Source organism: Archocentrus centrarchus, unplaced genomic scaffold (genome assembly GCF_007364275.1).
Source record: "Archocentrus centrarchus isolate MPI-CPG fArcCen1 unplaced genomic scaffold, fArcCen1 scaffold_26_ctg1, whole genome shotgun sequence".
Classification (NCBI taxonomy): domain Eukaryota; kingdom Metazoa; phylum Chordata; class Actinopteri; order Cichliformes; family Cichlidae; genus Archocentrus; species Archocentrus centrarchus.
This window is the reverse complement of record NW_022060256.1, coordinates 1838880-1864303: the sequence shown is the minus strand read 5'-3', so window position 1 is coordinate 1864303 and position 25424 is coordinate 1838880. Positions and strand designations below refer to the sequence as shown.

At 38.4% G+C, this 25424-nt stretch overlaps 1 protein-coding gene across 2 annotated transcripts in view; it reads right to left on the bottom strand.

The window, feature by feature from the left end:
* Positions 1-5610: 5610 nt before the first annotated feature.
* pdzd2 (PDZ domain containing 2) overlaps positions 5611-25424 on the bottom strand; it is a 77166-nt gene continuing 57352 nt past the window's right edge. Inside the window, exons 17-26 of one of the 2 annotated variants that reach the window (XM_030723468.1) lie at positions 24161-24248; positions 21865-21968; positions 21425-21554; positions 16763-17673; positions 16455-16599; positions 11225-13730; positions 9749-9854; positions 9555-9656; positions 8038-8305; positions 5611-6502 (exon numbers count right to left, since the gene is read on the bottom strand). In XM_030723468.1, the coding sequence (XP_030579328.1) occupies positions 6312-6502; positions 8038-8305; positions 9555-9656; positions 9749-9854; positions 11225-13730; positions 16455-16599; positions 16763-17673; positions 21425-21554; positions 21865-21968; positions 24161-24248 (4551 nt within the window). In that variant the 3' untranslated portion in view covers positions 5611-6311. Of the gene's footprint in view, positions 6506-8037; positions 8306-9554; positions 9657-9748; positions 9855-11224; positions 13731-16454; positions 16600-16762; positions 17674-21424; positions 21555-21864; positions 21969-24160; positions 24249-25424 lie in introns of both variants that reach the window. The other variant, XM_030723467.1, reaches the window with a different exon arrangement.

Below are 25424 nucleotides of genomic sequence, written 5' to 3'. Positions count from 1 at the left end.
TGATGAGCCAAAGCTGTTCAGACTCAAAGAGAGTTCAATTGATTATCAATATCCCGCACTGAGGTTATGCTGTCAGTTTCAGGCACATCACTCTGGCTTTAGTTAGAGATCAAATCCTCCACTGACTCCTATACAGTCAGTTTTTAGTTAACTGCTTCAGCGAGCTCCTCTCTGCCAGATAATGTCAGTTTGCTGGTGAACCATAAGCTGAGTAATTCCAGCTGTTGCAGTTAGAGATACAGTAGCACTTTATTTTTTACACAGCTCCAATAAAAGCTACTGATGACAGCTACTGAACAAACAGAAACAGGTACTCACAGTAAGCATGTGAGAATTCAGTGTGATCTGTCCATCTGAGCCAGCCTTGCATCAGCACAGCCTCCGCTACCAGCAGACCAATGTGATGCTGGAAGACTGAGTAATACGCCACCTGGTGCTACATACTGAGCATGTGCGAAATCCTAAGCCTGTGAGCCTGAGCTCAGGATGAATGAACCCTTGATTACAGACAAATTGCTGCGTGGTAGAGGTGTAGCAAAAGTCAAGCGTGAAAAGCCAGTTGAAAAGCTGAGTGACTTGTACCTGATGACTTGTGTGTGTTTTCAGTGATTCGAGCAAAACTTTAAGACTTTTCAACCACTAATATCTGCACTGCAGATTTATTTACACAATTATAAATCTGATTACACACACAAATCCGAATACACAGACACAGATTGCAAAACACACACAGATCTGAACATGCGCACACAGATCTCAGTACACACACAAATCTCCACACAGCTCGCAATACACACACGTGGTTTGAGTTACACACACACACACGTGTTTTGCTACAATATAGTGTGTTTTTGCTACAATAATAGCCCCACAGAGAAATGAGTGACAGGGTGGGGCAGATCTACTTGAAGGCGGATCCACCAATAGTCTTTTGCTATCTGTGTAGCTACTATGAGCTGTTCACAGACCCAGGCCAATTCCTAGATTTGGGAAATCCCCACTTTTTTGATTTCAGTCAATAATGAAGTAGGTATAGCCAATCACACAGAACAATATGAGTAGGTTAAGCCCAACCAGTTAATTTAACAGCGTTGCTTTTACACTCAGCCCTTTCTTTATCATGACAGACTGGTATCAGATGTACCAGTCTTTTGCCCATTCATTTTAAAGTGACAGCATCCTGAAAAGTGCACAAAACCAGGCCAAATTGGACACCACCCTTTGGGCAAACTTTATTGAAAAACATGATTCAAAGTTCATACATTGTCACAAGGCTATGGATTTTTTTTTTTTTTGATGAAATCTAAGTTTTCCTGTGTTTTCCTGTTTTTTTTTCACACAAGTAGTTTGAGTTTTATGAAGAATTTGAATTTTTTTCCTGAAAATTTCCCACTGCAGGATCCTGACATTACTCACTGTAAATTTTGAGCTTGGAAAATTATCACATATTGTCCAAACCTTTTGCTCTATATGAATAAGATATAGCTCAAAATAAAGTTGTTTTGGTCTTTTTTTTTAATCTAGTGTACTTCATATTATACTTTTCATAAATTTCAGCAAATGCATTGCCTTCACCAACCATCTCGCTCAAAGAGCAATTATATAACAGCTCCCAAATTTTGGCTGAAAATCATGGTGTCTTTATATTGCAACCACATCCAAATAATACATGCTACAGATGAGCATTTTGTACTTGGAAAGTTGGTACCACTTATGGTGAAATTATTTTTCCAATATGACTTGTTTTTATTTGACAAGCTTTTGTTCAAATACTTGCCTACAGTACCTGCTTTTCTCTGCCTGATGCAGATTTTCATACCTCCCCCTCCTCGCAGTGGCTTTAGTCACCATAGCAACCATCCTCACAGCTGTTTGGTGATGTCACTCTTCACAGCCTTGCAGGCTTTACTTTATTATATGACTGTCATCAAAGTTTAAATGACTGACCGTTGTTATAGGAAGTGTGCCAGAATGGAAAAAAGCTCCTAAAAATTCAAAGTTGCTTATGTTATTCTTAAAGACATAAAGGCCTGGATGACCTCTAATTTCCTGCTTCTAAATTCAGATAAAACTGAAGTTCTTGTACTCTGCCCCACAAATCATAGAAACATGGTGTTGAACCAGATACTTACTCTGGATGGCATTACTTTGCCTTCCAGTAACACTGTGAGAAATCTTGGAGTCATTTTTGAGCAGGATATGTCCTTCAATGCACATATTAAACAAATATGTAGGACTACTTCCTTGAATTTGCGCAATATTTCTAAAATTAGAAACATCCTGTCTCAGAGTGATGCTGAAAAGCTAAGTCATGCATTTATTACTTCTAGGCTGGACTATTGTAATTCATTATTATCAGGCTGTCAGAAAAGCTCCCTGAAAAGCCTTCAGCTGATCCAAAATGCTGCAGCTAGAGTACTGACAGGGACTAGAAAGAGAGAGCAGATTTCTCCCATATTGACTTCTCCTCATTGGCTCCCTGTTAAATCTAGAATAGAATTTAAAATCATTCTTCTTACATACTGTACAAGCTTACTTAAAGGTAGAATTGGAGGCAGAGCCTTCAGCTTTCAGGCCCCTCTTCTGTGGAACCAGCTCCAAGCTTGGATTCGGGAGACAGACACTCTCTCTACTTTTAAGATTAGACTTAAAACTTTCCATTTTGATCAAGCTTATAGTTAGGGCTGGATAAAAGTGACCTTGAACCCTTTTCTTAGTTATGCTGCAATAGACCTAGGCTGTTGGGGGTTCACATGATACACTCAGTGTTTCTTTTTGATTCATCTCTTTTCACTCTGTGTTTATACACCACTCTGCATTTAATCATTAATTATTATTAATTACTGGCTGTCTTGGACAACTTGTGTTTTCTCCCTCCCATCTCCCCCAACTGGAGCCTGGTTCTGCTGGAAGTTTCTTCCTGTTAAAAGAGACTTTTTCCCTCCTGCTGTAAGATCAATTTTTTTTTTTTAATTTATCTACTTTAATCACTCTGGATCTTTACTTATTTATTTAACACATTTTTAGTATGGAAACATTTGTTATCATTTAGCAGTGATACAAAATGTTCATGATTGTTATTGTCTTTAGCAGTAATAAGAAAAAAAACAGTCATCAAAATTCTATACCATTGTATGTGACCATCTATACCGCCTGGTCTCAAAGTCATATCTAATGCTATTTTCATTAGGGTTTTGTATTTTGATTGATTGTATGAAACACTCATGAACCACGTCACTGTCTATTATGCTCTCCTCACAGAGTCTACATCCAACTGTGGAGCATTTGTGTTGTTTTAATCTTTTTGTATTTTACTGCATCTTGCAGTATTTTATGTTGTCACAGAGAATTAGAATACATGTTGGCTACATTAATTTGTGTTGACAATCTGCGCATTTCACAGAGTGACTGGGGTGGTGTTGCCACAGTGTAAAACATACACTGCATTTGAATTTACAGGGGTGATGTAAGACACTCTTGTATGTGCTGTAGTAATAGTGACAAGCAAATGAAGCCACCCCAAAAAAATCTGCTAGATCATAGTAATGTTCATTCTGTCTGTGGATGTGTGGTACTGTTTTTTAAAAACAGTTTTTCAAAATTGATGACATTAGTGAATGACAGCTTTGTGTGTGTTCTGAGCCCCACAGCATTGTGTAATCATTTTGCATAGACTAGGTTTCTTGCTCAGAGCAGCACTGACAGTGTGCACAAGGCACAAGCAGAAGCCCAGGTTGTTACTGTTACTGTTGGGATTGTACAGATAGCTCCCTTTCTTTCATAAAATGTCATCATACAGCACACTGCCCAACTTTAAACAGGTGACCCCACCCTTGTTCTGAGCAACTGTAACAATAAACTGCAGTTCATCAGAAGACAAAGATGTATCGTTACTCTGGAGAACCTAGGCAATCTCCTTGAGAAATACAGTGAGTCCATGTGTTTATATCAAAATTGTGTTTTCACCCTGCAAGCTAACACACATTAAACTTCTAATAACTTTTGTGGCTAATTTGTTAACCACCATGATTGATTTCCTTTGTCTTAGAACTGCAAGTGTCCAGAGAAACTCACTGCAAGGTGAGAGGTCATGGGACAGAAGCATTATACCCCCTGATGCCAGAATCACTGCAGGACAAGATCGGATCTGTTAGAGAAAGAAGGAAAATGAAGGGAACAACTTTGATTTTGTAATATTTTTGAAATATTTGTTAAAATAATGTTGTCATCAAAGTGGGATTGTGCTGGTTTCAGTGTATTCAGCTCCTTTAAGTAAAAAGTATAAAGGGCAGTGAAAAATTGTACATTCAAGAACGCAGTGTGAAAGTGTCGATTTTTTTCTAGTTATGTGAAACACCTGGTATTTTTTTTTTGTATTTATTTGTTTTTATGAATATCATTGCCATGTTTATGTGTATTTAATATATTACTGCTGTAGATTTTTATATGCTTTACTTATTTTGAGGTAAGTTAATCAACAAAATTACATCATATTTTATAAGGAAGTCATGTGTGATGTGCGTTTCTCTCCTGTTAGACTCACTTACCCAAAACCTGTTTAATGCTCTGATATCTTTTCCATCATGCCTTGGGGTCCCTCTGGATGAGCTGGAGGAGGTGGCTGGGGAGAGGGAAGCCTGGACTTCTCTGCTTAGGCTCCTGCCCCCACGACCCGGCCCCGGATAAGCAGAAGAGAATGGATGGATGGATGGATGGATGGATGGATGGATGGATGGATGGAAGGACGGATCTTTTCCATCTTACAAAAATATGATATTGTACATTTTTCTCACCCAATAAAAAAAAAAAAAATTACTACATATGTTTATCCTTCATTTTATCAGAAACATACAAAATGATCACATCTTTTTATTTTTAGTTAGCACTAAGTGGTATTGCCCTTAAATATAACTGACTAAAGCTTCAACACAATTTTGATTGCTAGAATGTGTTAATATTTGTCTCTGAGACAGTCATAGAGTTATAAAGTGAAATGAAATGGTGATAAACAAACGTACCTTAAATTTTAACTGAAGTGCAGTGTTTGAGACAACTGAGTTACATTCCTCCACCGAGCGTTACTGTTGGCTAAAGGAACACATGGCCGTTCTCTCAGCCTCAGATGCAGCACACACAATTCTCATTTTTCTCCAGTAAAACAAATGAGATAAAACAAAGATTTCCTCCTCTGTTTCTGTCAAACCAACATTTAGCTGCTACTGTCATGGTTGCTAGTTGACAGGAGCAGTGCGTCTTAGGCCAGACCATCCAATCAAACAGCCGTTCACTTCTGGCCTTCTAGTCTTTGCAGCCTTCAAAGGACAAAGCCCCTGAATTTGGACACAGAATCTAACAAATGAGACAAGGAGAAGCAAAACTGAACACAACGCACATGAGAAAAGGGAAACGGCAAAATAAAACAGGAAGTTATTAAACAAAGGATCATCTAACACAGAAACAGAGACTTGACACAGAGAACACAGAAGGGCAGGGAAACAACCTCAGGAACTAACTATGAATGATAACAATAATTACGAATCGAGAAAAAATAACCTGAGAATAATATCATGGAGACAAACGGCTCCTGAAATATCACTGCGTGACAAAAGTGTTTAACTCTGTTTTTCCATTGAAAGGAAAAGTTGGCCGTTGACTCCAACTGCTTTAACCACTGTTTGCTTAAGAAAGACAAATAGCTGATTAAAAAAAATAAGTTAAACAAATCCAGTGATTCCTATAAACATTATAGATCCACAAAAGAATCAGTTTAATAAACAAGAAATTAAAAAACACACTGCTAGCAGGTTTTGCTTTGATTCAATCACAGATACCAAAATGAAAACTATAACACACCCACTAGGAGGAATCAGGGGCAGACCTAACACACACAAGCAGAAATGCCAGGTCTGCGTGGAATGTGCACACACTCACGCACACTTGTGCACGCCCACAAGCCAGGTTATATACTACTAGTGTATTTACAGGAATGGTGGAACCACAGCCACCTGCAGATTTTTTTTGACATATAAAATTTATTTTAAAAAAGAACGTCTTACAACTGTATTATTTTTGAGTGTTCCAAAGTTAATTTATTGTAAATAAACTGTACTTTCCATCCCAAAAAAAAATCATAATTATATATTTTGCACCACAATATTTAGATGTCTATCCAATTTGAATTATTTAGAACAAAGATATTTTACAAAGGCAAACCAAAATATTAAAGTCCAACGATCAAAATGGGTAAATGTTCATCCATTTTTATGCACATCCATGCCTTGATTTCGAGGGCACTTTCACAGTGGAGTTTCTCAGGTTTCTGGTTCCTTGTTCTTTACAGTCACATTGCTCTGCTTGCATATGAGGAGCTGGCTGGGCTGGCTGGGCTGGGCTTTGATAATTTTCCAGCCATCATGATTCATGAGTCCCTCCAGAGAACGGCCATTGATAGACAGGACCTCATCGCCAACCTCGATAAGCCTGGACAGCTCTGCAGCACCTCCTGCTGTAAACATGGACAGCAATTCAGATTCACCTAAAGTTACTCATTTTACTCAGGATTACTGGTGATCTACAGACTTAAGATTTATTCAAACCAAGTTAAAATTGTTGTTTGAGAGATGACCATTCATCTGGCTATAACAACTTGTCCCTAACATGGTTTGGCAGATTTTAACCTGCTCATTTCACCGGGACCTAAAACATTCACTACACTCAGTTCCATGATACACCATAGATGTGACAGAGTGAAAATAAAGACCTTTACACACCGGACACATTGTGAAAAAAAACAACACAAAATTCCAAATCTTTCAGATGCAAACTTGTTGTGTAACCTATACACAGGTGCTGGTCATAAAATTAGAATATCATGAAAAAGTTGATTTCAGTAATTCCATTCAAAAAGTGAAACTTGTATAATATATTCATTCATTACACACAGACTGATATATTTCAAATATTTATTTCTGTTAATTTTGATGACTATAACTGACAACTTTTTCATGATATTTTAATTTATGACCAGCACCTGTACACATCGAACACTTTGCGTGTTTGCGAATAATTTGCCTCATTAAACGCACTGTCAAAATAATGAAGTCGACATCAAACAATGATGAGCTGGTCCTGATATTTCTAAACAAGAGAGGGAAGAAACAGAGATTCTGGGTGCATCCAAGTCTCAAGAGAATGCAGCAGCAGCAAGAATTTCATGGTTTGATTCAGGAGCTGAAGCTGTATCATGGCCACTTTCATTCATAATTCAGGATGTCAGTGGGAATGGAAAGGAATGGTTTATTTGAAGAGTTTCAGTCAAGATTCATAATTCATCACAGTACAGAAACATAATTAATGAAGGTTACAAATCTTCTTATGGCCTCTGACAGTGGACTCATCTCTGTGCTTGTCCTGCTAGACCTCAGTACAGCATTCGATACTGTTGACCATAATATTTTATTGCAGAGATCAGAACACGCCGTAGCTATTAAAGACACTGTGCTTGTTTAAATCATTTCTAACAGACTGACAGAAAATTTGTTGTAAAGTATGTTCTCCACTGACTGCTCTTCTAGTCTATCTATGAAGCCAGATGAAACACACCAGTTAGTTAAACTGCAGGAATGTCATAAAGGTCTGGATGACCTCTAATTTCCTGCTTCTAAATTTGAATAATAAGATACTTGCTCTGGATGGCACTACCTTGACCTCCATTAACACAGTGAGGAAACTTGGAGTAATTTCTGACCAGGATATGTCCTTCGATGCACATATTAATATTTATATGCCCTAAAAATATGTACGACTGCCTTCTTGCATTTATGCAATAGCTCTAAAATTAGAAACATCCTGTTTGAGTGATGCTTAAAAACTAGTTCATGCATTTATTACTTCTATGCTAGACTATTGTAATTCATTATTATCAGGCTGTCCTAAAAGCTTGAATAATCAGGCCCCATCTTATCTGAAAGACCTCATAGTACCATCATGATACCATTGTGTGAAATAAACTACTTTACCCTGAAGATGTGCGCCTACCTGTTCTAGATTCCAACGGCTTCTTGGTAGAACACACAGTCTTTGGTCGGGTACCCGAGCCTTGAATGTCAGAGATACACTGTGCACTGTCTTTGCTTCTCCCAATGACTACTAAGGCTTGATTGGACTGCTTGGCTTGATGAAGACAAGATACAGCCTCTCTGTGCGTTTTACCCTCCAGACTTGTGCCATTTATGGATAAAATGCTGTCACCTCTTTGGATTGTGCCTTCAAGACTAGCTGCACCTTTCATGAAGACCCGATGAACCTGCATACAAAGACACATGTTAAAATATTTCCACCAGCTGTAAGGGAAAAAACTTTTGTTCATCTCAAAATTAACATTATATATATATATATTTAGCAACTGGCATGCATAAAATGAAGTTCCATTTATTAAAATATTACTTATCCAGTGACAAACCATAACAGGTCATCTCACCATGTTCTATACAAACTTAGTACAAAAAGTAAAGAAATTTGCATTTGGTCAATTATTTCTTTGTTGTAACAGTGCTTCTCGGCAATAAATCTTATACATTTGGAAAGCCTGTCTATTTGTAATAAGCTCTTCGTGGCAGAGAAGATCTGGCAAGTTTTTCATGGGCTCAACTCTGCTGATCAACCCACAAATACAAACATACAAAAATTTCCTTACAAATGTGGCACCATTTAAGGGGAAATAAACAGGCTTTCCAACGGTATAAGATTTATTGCCAAGAAGCATTGTTACATTAACGAAATAATGTAAGAAATAATGTAACAAAGTTTAGTAATCAAGCACTTGTTGGCAGTGTATCAGCATGAATATGCGTGGTTCTTTGTAGCGGTCACACCATGGAGGCCTGATTCCCACTCTTTTACAAGCAGTTTATAATTGCATGTGTCTACTGCTTGAACTTGAGAAGGTGTTGTGTTTTCTAATCTGAGCTGCTATTAACTTTTGACCTCTGAAGCTGGTGACTAACAAACTTTTACTAGGGAGGATATTATTTTCTAGATTGTTTTATCACAGTTTGGTGCATTTTGCTTTTGAAGAAACTTTAGAGTTCTTGAAATTTTCTGGAGTAACTGAAATTTTTCATCTTAATGGTAAATGGATTGGTTCTTATATAGTCTTTTCTACTCAATGTTGAGCACTTAAAGCACTTTACACAACATGCCTCGTTCACCCATTCACACACATTCATACAAGCACTTCTTTCTAAGCTTAAGTGCTTTCTGTCTAGCATTCACACACATTCATACTCTGACGGTTGCATCAGAGAGCCATTTGGGGTTCAGTATCTTGCCCAAGGATACTTTGGCATGCAGACTGGAGCAGCCAGGGACTGAACCACCAACCTTCCAATTAGTAGGTGACCTCCTCTACCTCCTGAGCTGCAGCCACATTGGAAATTAAATGTGGCAAAAGAAAGCTAATGGTCTCAAAAGCATCAACAAGGCACATGTTAAATTGCTGCACCAGTCACATGTACATTCTAGATCTGAAAAGAGCCTCCACATCCTGTACTTACAGTTATTTCCTTTTGCTCAAGGTCAGCTCCTCCAGCAATACTAAAACCAAGTCCCAAGCCTTCTTCTTTACTCAGGACAACAAGGTGAGTATTTCTCTTAATCTGCACAATTCAGACACAAAGAGAAAAAAACAGAATGTAAGACTGAAACATGTACAGAATGTATCTTGGATATATCTGCAGGACAGCATTACCGTAGTTTGCTGAAGCAGGGCCGACACATAAGATTTAGCTGTTAGGGAGCGCAGCAAGATTTGCAGTTTACACTGACTGGCAGGTGAAGCAGTAAGCTCTTCTAAACTGCAGAAAAAAGGAATCAGATCAAGACATTTACTATTTGTGTTCTTTGATTGTCATTTAAAAAATGACTACTGTTTAAAATCAAATCAAACATAACAATGCAAACATGCAATCAAATTCAAAGGTGCACAAACAGTATGTTACTCTCACAAAGCTATTTAGTTATTTCTTATAGTCTAGGACTGAGATGTTTAAAATATTTCAACAATAATATATTCTTTATAAGTCCTGATTCATGAAAACCAAATCCTTGTCACATCCTTGAAAGTTCAGAACCAATGCAATCTGTGCAGTGATAGAAGTCTAAACAACAGGTTTCTATGCTAACAGAATTTTTTCACTGTGGGCACACCAAAGCCATTTTTACTTTGTTGTCATTATTTATTCTCCCTTTTGTGCTGGGCTAAAGAAAACATAACTTAACAACTAGCTGTTTTAAAGACTCTCAGCCCTTCATCCCTCTATTTTTAAAGCTAGCACAGTTTCACTCATACAAACTCAAGAAAGTGGATCCCACATAATGATGGAAAATCTGATGGGATGCAACAGTCATGTGGAGTTTATTATTCTGCGAATGTCACGTTATTTGTGGATAGGCAATTGTGGTCAATAAAGCAAATATTGTTAATACTGATGCTTGGCATCTATAGTGCCTGCTAATACAGTATACTGTAGGCTGTACATGTTCTGAACCTTTGAAGTCTGTCTTCAAACAACTCAGAACATCAGTTATACAAAAACTCACTAAGTCCAGTCTCCCACAGGGCTTGTGGAAAGAGGCTTCTGCATAATTTAGGGAATTTTCACTATAAACAATATTAAATTCTGACCACTGCTGTGTGAAGGGATTATGTAAAGGTGAACTTATTTAATACTTTTGTAGTATCGCACATGCTAGACTAACACTACTTGTCCAGAAGAATGAAGAATGGTTTGTTTTCTAAGACACAAGCTACTCAAGCAGCTCCTTTTCTGCTTCAGTATTCTTGAAAAGGTGTGTCAAATTTTACCAAGATTTCATTTAAAAGTTTGAATCTGTAACTATCTCTGGAACCAAGTAACTGATATAATGCACTTGCAGCAGGAGAGAGACTAATCTAATGTCTTTCTGCATTTACACTTATATTGTACACAAATTCATCAAAGTGAGAAAACAAACTTTGGCCAAAAATTGATGGAATTAATTGATGGAGTTTTTCAGTACATGTAAATGTGTTTGTAGTCAGTATAAACTTTTACATTACTATTTCCCATATTGATCCGATAAGACAAGTATTATTTGTCTATTATTTGTGCTGTGTATTAGGGAAGCACCTTGTGTGTAGGATGTAGAATGATTTAAACTGAATTGGTTTAAATAAACCCCTCACCTGATAGACCAACCGAGCTGCTGGCCATGGTTCTCTTGGTTTCCCTGAGGAATCTCTTCAGTGAATTCAGCCCCAGTTTGGTTAACCCCGTTCAAATCCACTTTTGTTGGAGTTGCAGAGGTTGGAAGGCTCTCAGTCACTGGGGCTTCAGTAAACATAGTGGTATGGATGCCAGGTTCCGTTTTATCTACAGCTGTACTGTGTCCTCTCTTAACATCCTCTTTGCATAGTTTTTCCAGTTCAGGCATACTGAGAGCCCTGAGCTGCCGCAACCTATTGTGGGGAAGGTTGCCTTGTTTCCTTCGCAGCACCAGAGAGGTCTGTGGTGCAGTCTCATCTGGAGGTTTCTGAACTTTAGTCTCAGATGATTTACCAAGACGAGGAGAGCAGGATGTGGCTGGAAGCTGATTTTCCACATAAGAGCTAAAACTCCTTTGCTGTATCTGGGAGTCAACTGAATTAACCAATCCCATATAACCCGCAATCCTTTGGTTAAGTGGGGCTCTACGTGCCAGAGCATAAGACTGAACATCGCTACTTTTAGCCATGGGCTTGTCAAAGTTAGCCAGATTTTCAAAGGATTTGATTTTATATTGGACAGACAAAGGACTGTAATCTGCAGACAAGGCAGTGTCTGTGTAGAGGCTTCTCCTTTCCATTGTCTTTCTGTACAGTCTGGATGAACTGGACTTCAGAATTTTATCTGTCTCCATAACAGTACTAGGTTTTGAGCCTTTAGTTAGTGAATGAGCTGCTGTAGTAGAACACAGTGAATTAAATGCTATGTTACTGACCAAGGCATTTGTTTTTTCATCTGTAGCACCAGTAGATGAATGCACAGGTGCTAACGCACCTGCATCATTTTTAAGGTGTTTATTGTCTTTTGAAACCACTGTTTCACTATGTAACATAACTGATGATGATGATGATCCTGATGAGGAAGACAGTCGCACTTTCATGAATGTTCTCTGAGTGACAGGTGAATGTGATTGGTCCTGTGACTCAGCAGTTGCTTTGGAACCTGAATGGATGTTCTTCTTTGGCAGTTGCACAGTTTGTAAAGTTCTACATGAATGCTCAGTTGTAATTTGCTTTCTGTCACCTACTCTAGCTAAAGCCACACAACTGCTGATACCCGGCTGGTTAGTGGTCTTCAAAATGCCAGATATGGTTACTATTGATGGTAAATCTTTTGACTGTTTCAAGGAAGCCTTTGTGTCTGGAGAAACTGGACTTGCACTCCCAGACAGTTGTTGGAGAGCCTCCTCTTCTGGTTTGTTCTTCCTTTTAACACTCAAACCTTTCAGTTTGGGAGGACCACTTTCAACCTGGAGTCTAAAGTTACTACTCCACACAGGACTGTCTGAACAAGCAAGGTGTTTTAGCTTTGAGTTTTTCTTAGGTAAGAAGCTAGCATCAGGCTTTAAATTAGTTTTACACTCCAAGATTTTTTGTTTGTTGATGATTGACGCTGACATTCTTGATAGCCTTGAACCTGAGGGGTTGGATTCCACTGAAGACATTTGTATTTCGTCACACTTCAGTAAATCTGGTGTTTGGGAGGCATCTGCATGCATCTCCTCAGGGATGATGTGGGTATCTGGTGGATAGTGGTTTTTGTAAATGCTTAGGCTTCCAGGGCTGGATGCCACACATGCTTTAACTCTAGCTCTGTCAACGTCGGACTCTATAGTGGGCACATGTATTGTATTGTTGGAAGACTGGCATGGTGACTGGGTAGAGGAGACCTCTGATAACTGAGAAGGCTGCGGACCTTGGGTTGTTGTAATCGAATTTTGTGTGTCTGTACCAAAGGAGACCTGGAATACATCAGAGGACTGATGCAGGTTTTTAGCTGGACTGCTTATATATGGCAAAAGTGAAGACTGGATTAAATGAGATTGACCAGTAGCAGCAGGTGGCTGAGTTTCACAGGAAAAAAGCTCCACTTCTTCCTCATCTGAGGAAGGCTCCTGGACACCACCAATACAATCTGCCATATTGTTTACCACTGAACTGCAGTCGGTGACTGAGTCACTGTTTGAATCACTGTCATCTCCAATGGGATACATGTGTTTAGAACAAGCATCCAATTTTTCTGGACCCGATCCATCAAAAACAGCAGAGCTGTCTTCTTTTTGCTGGTTCACACATTTATTGATATGAAGGATGGTATCCTTTTCATTTCTTGCTTCCAAAGGGAGGTTCTCAGACAGGACTGCAGTATTCTGGCTTAGACAGGAAGATACAGGCTCATTATATATTATTTTGTCAGTGGATTTGATATGTTCACTTGTATCACAGCAGATGCTCACATCTGATAAAATGTCATCTACATTGGTGATGGGAATTTGAAAATCATAGTCTGTTTGGGTTGTGCCACTGCCTAAATTTGCTCTTATTACTTCATCAGACACCCCCTGAATAGATTTGGCTGGATTCAGTCTGGTAGTTCCATCACTCCGTGACGACACAGTCCCTCCCAGACTGCACAGTCGATCTACAGCTGGTACAAGAAATGAAAAGTAGTTTAGTCAGGATAGAATGAGAGGGAGGTGGCAAGAATTCATTATTTGTAATTAGTAAATTTCATTAAATATAGGTTTTAATATGAATATTAAACTCTAGAAATACACATATGATCATGTAATCTTCACGCTGAAGGTTCTTGAAGACTATACTAGACTGATCACTTCTTCAACTCATAATAACATATTCTACACCATATCTACAACATTCCCAAAATCTAATTGTTGCACACTATACCACAGATATTATTATGGCTACCCTCCAGGACAGGACTACATTAAAATCAGACTTCTGTTATCTGATCACTAAAGTTCATAATGTCTGTGAGATGTTTTGATAAGTGTTTGTAGGGGTTGTTTGTCTATGTTTTATTTCTATTCTCTATCTTTGTGTTAAGAGTGGTTCACCTTAAAATCCTAACCAGGGCACACTGATTCATTTAATATGAACTGTTTACATCCCTGGTAAATATCAAATGATACAAAAAAAACAAAACAACCAAACAAAACATATTAAAATTCAAATCATTGCTTGAAATTAGCTTTTGCAGAACAGGTTGTCTTTACATAGCAATGTAACACCTCAATGAGAAGTAAGGCCAAAAAAGTTATAACAGTGATTCAAAGTTAACATTTATCATGTTAACACTATCATTAATAAACTGTAAAGTGATAATTGTTAACAAAATGAACACTAATAGCGTTCACTAATTTTTGTCAGTTTGTTTAAGTAATATATATAATGAAGCCTCCTGGATGAGAGGTGAAATGTCATCACGATCCCCCCAAAAAAGTCCATTTGCCTTAATTTCAAATGCTTAAGACCTTTTCTCATACTAGTGGCATGAAATGAATCCTGATGAACATAATTTCTCTCTGCATTTGTGCTGATGATTTCTAAAAATAAGGAGAGCATGATGTAGCTACACTGTAGAATACAATTACATACTATACAGAAATCATAAGTGTTAGATTATGTTAGATAACCTCTAGTCTCATAAGCAAACACTAAATGTTAGACAGTCAAGAACAGATACACATTTTCAGGTATATTCAGCTGGTATATTACAAGACCTAACCAGAGACATTGCTGTGGCTGCTCCAGGATGTCACATGAACTGAGTACAACTGCACATTAGTGTCTAATAGCCCATTATACAAAGATGTAATGACGTCTATGTGTTTACCAACTATAGAAGAGAAAACTGACAAGAAAAGCATATTTTGGAATATGGATTTGATCAGGTTAGCATCAGATGAAGTGACTTCTTCTTTTCTTCCTTCTTTTCTTATCAGCCATTTACAATCTATGGGTAGATGATGACGTGATTACACAGAGAACTGTAATCTTATTAAAGAAGGAGTCCTCATGGCTTTTTAGTGACCAAGAAACAGTGACCCACAGCAATATCTATGTTAAATGAATATTTACACTATGCTACACATAGTGTTCAACTACATAGCAAATCTAATATTGGTAATTAAAGGTGGAAATTTACTAATTAGTCACCATGAATAGAAAACCAGATGCTTGCAGGCTGCTTTGGGGAGGAGTGTGAGGGAATGTTGATCCTACATCTGAGGTCAGCATAAAAGGAAAACACATGGCGGTCTATGTAAAAGCGTACAGAGTAGCATCTTGCCACTAATGGCTTAAAAATAGCACTAAGAAGCAGCATAAGTATACACTACTACATCACATGTGAGTGCAAGGCCTTGGAAAATAAAAATACACATCTGCACACTTCATAAGCTCACAAATGTAATATTTGTTTCTTAATTATTAAGTGGAGAAAATGTTACAAATGCCACTTTTCTTCTCAGCAGCTGGAGGGTTGCCTCAGTATCAGTGTTTGACAGTAGACAGTTGGTAGGCTGCGCTTCATAAAGTAAACAAGTGTGTGTTGTAGCTTACAAGCCAGGGGTGGGTGGTGAGTTGTTGAAGAGTCAGGAGACAGGAGAGAGATTTGTAAGTCAATTTCCATGCTGTTTAGTGTGCTGTAGTGGAACAGCAAATTAGGTATCTAGCTTGTTGTTACTGCTTCATCTCAGGCACTGAGTACAATGAAAACAATCATGTGTGATGACAGTCGTTTCATACCAGACTGTATTATCACTGCATTAAAGAAAAGCTGAGAGGGTGTGGTGGAAAGAAGAGTCTAAAGGTCTGAGTAGCTGACATTTGTTTTGCTTTACCTGATATTGTCCATGAATATGATTATGAATATGATTTTTCACAACAATGAAGGAAAATCCAAAAGTTTTTTCTTCCACATTTGAGGTTCCTATACCAGGACCTGACCACATCTCTAAAAAACACACAACCAGTGGCATTTTTAAATGTTGCCATTGGTGGCACATCTAATGAAGACAACCCAGTACTGCTACAGACAAAACAGACGTGGCATATGCTGTGCTTCATTTGTGTTGCAACAAATTTCTTACGGTTGCAGCTATTTCCTCTAATTTACAGTTTTGCTTCGGTGGAAGTAAAATTTTAATTTTTTCTCCTGGAGGTTTTCAAATTTCACTCTGCTATGGTCATAAGAATGAAGAGACCTATATTTCACAATGTTTTCAGGTCAAAAGTCTTCTCCCTGCCTCAACAGCATCACAAAACACGAAGATATGATATGAAGAAGTTGAGCTGTTCATTTTTATCTATTCAACACCAGAATAACGCGATACTCTCAAAGTCTTACCTGAAACTGGTCTCTTGACTTCCAAGGACAGTGTCAGAGGAAGGTTGTTAATGAGCTTACAAATTTCCTGGTAGGTGGAAGAGCATACTTGTTTATCTCCAATTTTGACAATCTCATCTCCAGGACACAGCCTGCCCATAGATTCCTGAAAGTACAATTTGATAAAGATTTAAATGTAAAATAGGTTTTAATTCCTTAAATTGTTTAATTCAAAGCAGAGATTTGGTCACATCTATAGTAAGTGAATGGATGTAAGCATCCATTCACTTACAATGAACAGATATAAGGTTGAAAACAATCCCACATACCATTTCTGCTGCACCTCCTGGCTCTAACCCAGCAATGATCAGCTTCAGTGGTGATGAAATAATCTCCAGGTCAAGCCCAAATGATTTCCTGTCATTTCTTCTCAGGATTACAGTGTTAATGGTACAAATAGCCCCAAACTCACTGACATCTTCCTTCTTACAGAACTGACTGGAGTTCAACCCTGCAGCCACCCTGGGATTTCTTCCCCATGTTGTGCAATGGGATGGGAGCTGGGAGGAGTCATCAGTTTTGGATGTTTGCTGTTGGGACAGGTTTGGGGTTTCAATGCCTATCATACTTTTGACCCGTGTCAATGCTTTATGTTCAAGCTTGGGAGAATGCTTTGACTCCAACTGTCCATCATTTTGATTTGGACAGTTCTCACTGACGATGGTCAAATTAGTTGGTGCAGAGTCCACACTGCTTGACTCCTCTGCCATATGGTGTGAAAGGTGGTGGATAGGCAGGAAGGGTGACTCAGAAGCAGGCGACTCTGACTTATTGGGAAGGCCATCTTCACTCTGAGTGAAACTATCACAGAGTGTTGTAGTTATATCATTGCTTCCACTCCTCTGCAAATCTCCACTATCTCCAAAGTCTGAGGTAGCAAGCATAACTACTGAATCACTTTTCTGTGACGCATCACTGAAGGCAATGGGTTCAGAGTTTGTTGGTCTGTGGAAGAGCGCAGTGTTTCTGCTGTTGGCTGAATTCACTTCATCACTGAGGTCATCCTCGAAGCACATCACCGGGTTCTGCCGGAGAAGTGGGCTGCGCGCTGTGGTGGGGCTGGACAAAGTGATGGGCTGGGAAACAGCCTCCACATGCTGATTAAGAGGGACAGATGTCTTGTCTTTTGATGAATTGTACACCGGGTCACTTTCCACTTCTATCAGAGTTGGGGTGAATCCTGAACAAAAAGATGACAAATTAAAGCCAGCCAATAACTGAAGACAGTACACATGTTAGATGAAGATACAAAATGACTTACTTATTTAAACACATTTACAATATTTCTAGCCAAAATTTTTATTTACAATATACAAAATAAATTAAACTTTTAGCTTTTTGCCCTGCGACAGCTGGCAGAGCCTCCAAGTTTTTAATACTGTTTGTAAACTAGAGGATAACCCTTAGTTTTAGCTTGATTTTACAAGCTTTGAGCATTACAAAATTAAAGCACACTGTATAGTAGTGTTTTATGCTATGGCTCAATAAAATTGCCAGTTTTTCAGGGGGCTGGTCATTTTTGTTTTTTTCTGAAATAATTCTGTTATTGTGTACAAATAGAAATAGTTTGTGCTTTCTAAAGAAAACTAGTATGTTTAGAGATGCTAAGTTGAAAACTGCTTGCACTGCTAAAAATCACTTTGGAAATTTTTGACAAAAACCCAGGCCAGCTGAGAGATATAATCTTTCCAGCATATCCTGGGTCTGCACCGGGGTCTCCTCCTGGTAGGACATGCCCTGAACACCTCATCCAAGAGGTGCCTACCCTCAATTATGACCACAATCTCTGGGGAGTGACCAAATGAAAGAGATTCTGGATACAAGCGGTGGAAATGAGCTTCCTCTGAAGGATGGCTGGGCTCTATTTCAGAGATCTAATTCACTCATATTTATACAGTATAGTGCTTTTCTATTCATACTGAGCACTCAAAGTGCTTTAGATTACAAGCCATGTTTTACACTTCAAGTAGTAATCTACCTCACATCCATGGCTAATTTAGCCTAACATGCATATTCTTGGACTGTGGGAAGAAGCCGGAGTACCTGAGGGCACAGAGAGAACCTGTAAACACACAGAAAGGCCCCAACTAGGATTCAAGCAAGGTACCTTCCTGTTCTGAGGTGACAGTGCTAAACACTGTACCACTATGATGCCAAATATACCTTGCTCATTTGAGAGAGGCTCAGAGTAGGGCTCCTACTCCTCCACATCAAAAGGAACCATTTGAGCGGTTTCATGCATCTGACTAGGATGCCTCCTGGGTACCCCCTATGTGAGGTGTTATGGTCAAGTCCTACAAGAAGGACAACCCAAGGCAGATCCATGCTGGAGAGATTACATTGCTATATTGGCTTGGGAATGCCTTAATATCTTTTCAGATTTGTCTGCAGTATAATTGAAAAGCATGCTTTCTTGGGTTGAGATCGGGATTGATTTGGCTGCTGAAAAAAATCTTTTCTTTGCCTTGAGAAACTCTTGGGTTGCTTTTGCAGTTGGCTCTGGGTGATTATCCATTTAAATTGAGAAGCACTGGCTCATTTTTAGCATTTCGCTGAATCTGAGCACAGTATAGCCATGTACAATTTAGAATTCATCCTTCCAAATCATCCTGCTGCAGGTGCAGGTGCCTGGTTGCGGTTGATATGGTGCCCTCCTGCCTGCGGACGATTGGCTCCGGTTAAGGGTCACGCCCTACTTAGGAGGCTAGACGAACACCACAGACAGAGAACATCATTTGTGTCCCAAGTTTCCAACCAGCCACAACTGAAAACGAGTGTTCTGATCCAGAGTGGGTAGAGGTGAGCCACCAGTTTGGTTAAATAGTTTTCTCCTGTGTTGATTTTAGGTAGGGAGGTAAGACTATGTCATTTCTTTTGTGTTTCTTTTTTATTTAGGTCAGACGCCAGATCATGGTAGATTTTAGTTCCTGTTTTGTTTATTGTGGGTGGCTGTAGCTCAGTAGGTAGAGCAGGTCACCTACTGATCGGAAGGTCAGCGGTTCGAATCCTGGCTACTCCGGGCTACATGCCAATGTATCCTTGGGCAAGATACTTAACCCCAAGTTGCTCTCCGACCGTTCTGTCGGAGTATGAATGTGAGTGAATGTTAGTTACTTAAAAGCACTTAGCTTCATAAAAAAAAATGGAAGTGCTTGCATGAATGGGAGTGCATGGGTGAATGCAAACAGGTTGTATAAGCGCTTTGAGTGCTCATACTGAGTAGAAAAGCGCTATATAAGAACTAGTCCATTTACCATTTTATTGTTTTGTCCTTGGCTCACCCTGATGGGAATCATTCTGTGTATTTTGTGTGTGATCAATTAAATCCGTGTTATTTTTCTAAGAAGGACTTTGTGTGGCTGCTTGGGTCTTAGGGGCGAATGACGCTTTCTTATTCATGTTGCGCCCCGGGCCCCTAGACGGGTCGTAACACCAATATATAGTTAGACTGGACAATGCAGATAAGCAAATAAATAAATAATTAAACACAGACAACAGTAATTTAGGTTGTCTAAGGTAGTGTGTGCCATATTTCCGTTGCTGATCAAAAAGAGTTGGCAAAAGAGACACTGTTTTATTATTAGCCACAGCTGCTAGCCACTACATTAATGACAACTTAGACAACTACTGTGACTACTGGGTAACTGCTAATAGTTAAACAGCTAACGCTAATGTGTGTGCCATCCTGAAAACTGTTTAATACTTCAGTGTTGTTGAAACAGGAGCTTTAATAACCTCTTGAAATTCCTCCTAAAGCGTTGTGAACATCAACTCCTGTTCATATGTAAAGCCGCTAGTGTGGTCGTACGCCTGCCTATCTGTGAACCTGTCGGTCCTGGGTAAAGTTGTGTGTCAACTGGTGGAAGCAAATATGGCACAGTTGGTATTGATACTGTTGCAAATTAGTATCTAATCAGATAGTAATATTTGGTATTGATTAGTATATGAGTACTGATCTTTTTGACAACCTTAGTTTGTATTCAAATTATTGAAGGTTTCCCTTGATTGTTGTCTTTGACACTTAAAAGATTAATACACACTTAATAACACTTTTAAGCCCACTGAATATAAGTCTCTATTTCAAGCCTATCTTGAGTGCTTGATTTTAAATGCACTGCAGTGCTGTAGCTAGACAAAATTCCAAAAATTGTGTCACTGTCCAAAACTTTCTGGACCTAACCCTAAATTCGCCGTTTGTATCATATTTGCTACGCAAGATTCTGTGACCTCTATTTTTTCAATGTGTTGTCAAACCTGTTGTATATCATTGGAGACCTGTGTTCTCCCCTCTAGTGGATTATCAATGTACTGCAAGCAGTGGAAGAGCTTTTTTTGCCGTTTCAAAATGTCTGCTGACAGGAAGTCCTCCACAGGAAAATCTTTGCTAATTTTGGAGAAGTAATGGTAAGAATAACATCGATATTGTTAGCAATTTTAAAAAATAAATACTTCCTGTGCTGAAGCAATGCATAATTACTTAAAAAAATATTTTTTAATATTACAGTTAAACCGTGTTAAAAATGTGTGTATCAAACTTGATACTGCAGGTATATAAGGTACTCCAGTCCTGAACTGTAATGTGATATTTTAGTAATTTAATCTACAGCATTCCTGCCACAATACAACCACACACTATTTTTGATGATTGACATAAACTGGTTAATCACTGAAATGCCATTTGAAAATAAATTTTGGTGATTTTCAAAGGGGTTCCTTTGAAATTATACTCGCTACGCTGTGCTGACCAATTATTTATGTGTGTATTATTAGATGTCAAAGAGAATTGAGGGAGAGAAAAAGAAAGCACATTGAAAATGTAGATAAAGCAAGAAAACAATCAATGAATTGTTTTCCTCTAGAGCTAGGTTTACATCCCGCCTTGTGAAATAGCACTAAAATATCTTCATGGCATTTAAATGATAACATTTTACCATGTGTTTGCGATGAGCTGTCGTCCATGGAGATGCAGCTCTGTTGGTGGAGAATTTCATCACTGTCCGAGTGGCTGCAAAGTTCTTGGGGGAAGTACTGAGATAACTCTGTCTCTGAACTCAGTGAGTCCTGTTTCACAAACAATAAGATGGTCCAAAAATCAAAAGTGAAAGGTTTAATTTGTTAAACTGATTAGCTGTTTATGTAAAATACCAAGAACATTAATGTAACAAGAACCAGTACAGTAAAAGACTGAGGATGTAAACACTGGTAAAAATGCACATGTTTTGTTAAAAGTTAAATAACAATTAAAATAACCATTTATTCTAATGGCATGGCATGTTTACCCTAAATTACTCTGACATGATTCTGTAAAAAGGGTTAAATTAAACTATCAGTAAAACTAAGAAATAAACACCAGTCCTGAATGAAAACGCACCCTACTGGCTGGCTCAAGGAATCTCTTCATGGTCCAGCTGAGAGGAAGGGAGCTGTCGTCTTGCCTGTCCTTCACTGTTGGGGTGGTATTCTTACAGGACAGACCTACAGATCAAAACCATGACAACCAAATCCAGACAAATTCAGAATTCAATTTAGTCACACTGCTGGACAATCTACACTATTTACAAAAATTTAGCCATAACAAAAAAAAAACCAAACCAAAAAACAAAAACACTGACAGGTAAATTCCAGTAAGATTCATTTTGTTTTTAAAAGCGCCAATTCATGACAACAGTCACCACAAGGTACTTTATTTTGTAAGGCAAATACCATACAATAGAGAAAAAAAAGCAGATGACCACCTATAAGCAAGAACGTCACAACAGTGGGAAAGAAGAACTAACAGGAAGAAACCTTCAACAGAACCAGGATCAGGGAGAGGCAGCCATCTGCCGTGAGCAGTTAGGGGTGAGGGGAAAGAGAAGAGAGCAGAGGGAGACAGGACAAAAGACTGATGGGACAGAGCCAGAATTTTATAATTACTAATGCTGATTTAAAACACTAAATGGAATAGTGGTGTATAAACACATGGAGAATGAAAAGAGTTGAGTGAAAAAGAAATACTCAGTGCATCATGGAAATCCCAGCAGCCTGAGCCTATCGTAGCATAACTTCAGGGTTACCTGATCCAGCCCTAATTACACTTAATCAAAAAGGAAAGTTTTAGAACTAAATCTTAAAAGTAGAGAGGGTGTCTGTCTCCTCCCTGGGAGCTGGTTCTACTGAAGAGCTACTTTTAAATAACTTAGAAACCAGAAGCCAAAAGTCTGAGAGTGAAACGCTCTATTAGGGTGATATGGGCCTGAATATTCAACCTTGTATGTGTGGCATTCTCCATTTTGGAGACTCTCACTTTGTGTTGGCTCTCACTGCTGTATCTAATCACTTCCTGTTCCTGTTACAGAGCACAGCGGTATCTCATGTAGCTTAATCTGTGTAGCTCAATCTAGATAATGACTTATTATACAGTGTAATCTTCAAATGGTTTATCCAAAGGACATATGCATAGATAAAGCTCTGTATTATCTGCTAAACAATCAATAACTATACTATACTAGCAAATTCCTAGTGAATGAATAATTATGAATATAATTTGCAGGTGATTCAGCAGAAACTCTTATAAAGCATGCTTAAGTTACACCATGAAAAAAGAATCTCTCTCTCTCTCTCTCTCTCTCTCTCTCTCTCTCTCTCTATATATATATATATATATATATATATATATATATATATATATATATATATATATATATATATATATATATATTAGGGGTGGGACTCGATTAAAAAAATTAATCGAATTAATTACAAGCTTTGTAATTAATTAATCGAAATTAATCGCATTTTAATCGCATTTCAATATTTGACATGAGAAATATTAATTTAAGTTTGGTTGATGAATGAATCAATATACATAAGCTTAAACTTCAAAATTTTGTTTATTTTCCCACCAGTCTACTACACAGACCAACGAAAGGTGGAAGTGCTCCTGTGATAAGCAAACTCCTGAAATTAAAGTTAAGCATCATAACTGGATAGTTTTATTCAACATTAATGTCTCACTTAATATAGTTGGAAATTAATCATTCGCTCAGCTGTATTCCTTGATGTTGAAATGTGTTATGCTTGTTTTAACAGCTTATTTTGAATTAAAGACTTAAAATTAAACCACAAAAAGAAGAAAATGTCCATCCTCCGTTTAACCAGCTGCTTTTACACAGCTGTGCTTCGCACTCACGGTTGCTAGGCGACATGAGCTACGCAGAGGTGACGGCAGGTGACGCTGATATGAAGGCTAGACGCTCACTTCCGGCCTTTGTGGGCTGCGAAAGACGTGGGCCGGGTCCTTCGCAGGATGCGGCCCCTAATTTGGACATTGTGCGTCGATATAATCTGTATGCCGGGAACTCGCGCACTGAGAAACGTTCCACGGTGCAAAGTGCGATTAAAATGCGTTAAAATTTTTAACGCGTTAATTTCCCCGTAATTAATTAATCGAAATTAACGCGTTAAAGTCCCACCCCTAATATATATATATAAAAACAACATTAATCTTGCCTTATTACAATACAGTGTTCTAGCTGGAACATTTGGGCCCCTGTTACAGGCCAAAGAAACAGTGTTCTTGTTAGCCTATGGTGTTGCAGCATGGAAATGTGTAAACTGACAAGAGCTAACTAGCAAAATGATTGAAGTACAGTTAAGTAAAATGTACACGCTGGTGAAGGTCAGACCTTGAAAATGAGATGAGTGCATGTTCCTGCTCATTTTGTCCCTGTGAGTGGATCGAGTTATAATGTCATCCATCTCCTGTTCTGATACCTGAGAAAAGACAATGAAACATAAGAGATTTATCACTCAGCCAGGGAAATCTTGAAGCAACAACCTGCACAAATCTACCAGAAATAACCACAACAATTATGAGTATAATTAATAGTAAATGTTGAACACCTCAACCAAACAAAGGCCTGTGGACCAAATTTCTCCCAAAACAGGAGTTGTGCTGACGTAAGAAAAGCAATCCACACACACACACACACACACACACACACACACACACACACACACACACACACACACACACACACACACATATATAAAATGCCACTGCCTCTCTAGCTCATGGGTTATCTGCTTTAAGGTGCATATTTATGAATAATCCCAGGGAGTCAATCATCTCCAATTTGTCACTTTCTTTTTCAGAAGAGCCACAGTGTGCAGCATTGTATACAGTGAGGATGTAACACTATTAAAAACATAACACAGTTCCGTGGAAGTAAATTTTTAGTAGCTGCTCTGTAATGTGTTGGCACATGGAGCTATAATGTCATTTATCTCCTGTTCTGATGTCTGAGATGTGACAATAAAATACAATAGATTTATTTTTATAACTGAGTCAGGAAAAAAGTTAGCAGCTATCCTCGGAATCTACCAGAAATTAGAATTATGTAATGCAATGTGTGATTTTTTTAACTATGTCTGAAATGCAGTAATGCTGCAGGGATGGAGTGTGCATTGGAGTGTGAATGTTAGATTAAAAATGATTAGGCACAGAAATAAGCACTTGTATGGATGCGTGTCTGAAAGGGTGAATGAGGCTTGTAGCACAGACTGCTCAAATTGAATAAAAAAGCACTGTATACAGTGGAGGAAAAAAATCATTTGATCCCCTACTGAATTTGCAAGTTAGATCACAGAATAAAACACATTACATAAAAGTCATAAATTGAATTGCATGTCATTGAGTGAAATAAGTATTTGATCCCCTAGAAAAACATGACTTAGTACTTGTTGAAGAAACCTAGTCGTTTCCAAAAATGTTATCATTTTTATGCTGGAAGACGTAACCACAAACCATCTTCAGTATTCTTTCTGAGGGGAGGAGATTTTTGTCCAAGATTTTATGACACGTAGCCTGATCCATTAGCCCCTTAATACAATAAAGTTGTCCTGTACCCTTAGCAGGAAAACAGCCCCAAAGGATAATGCTTCCACCTC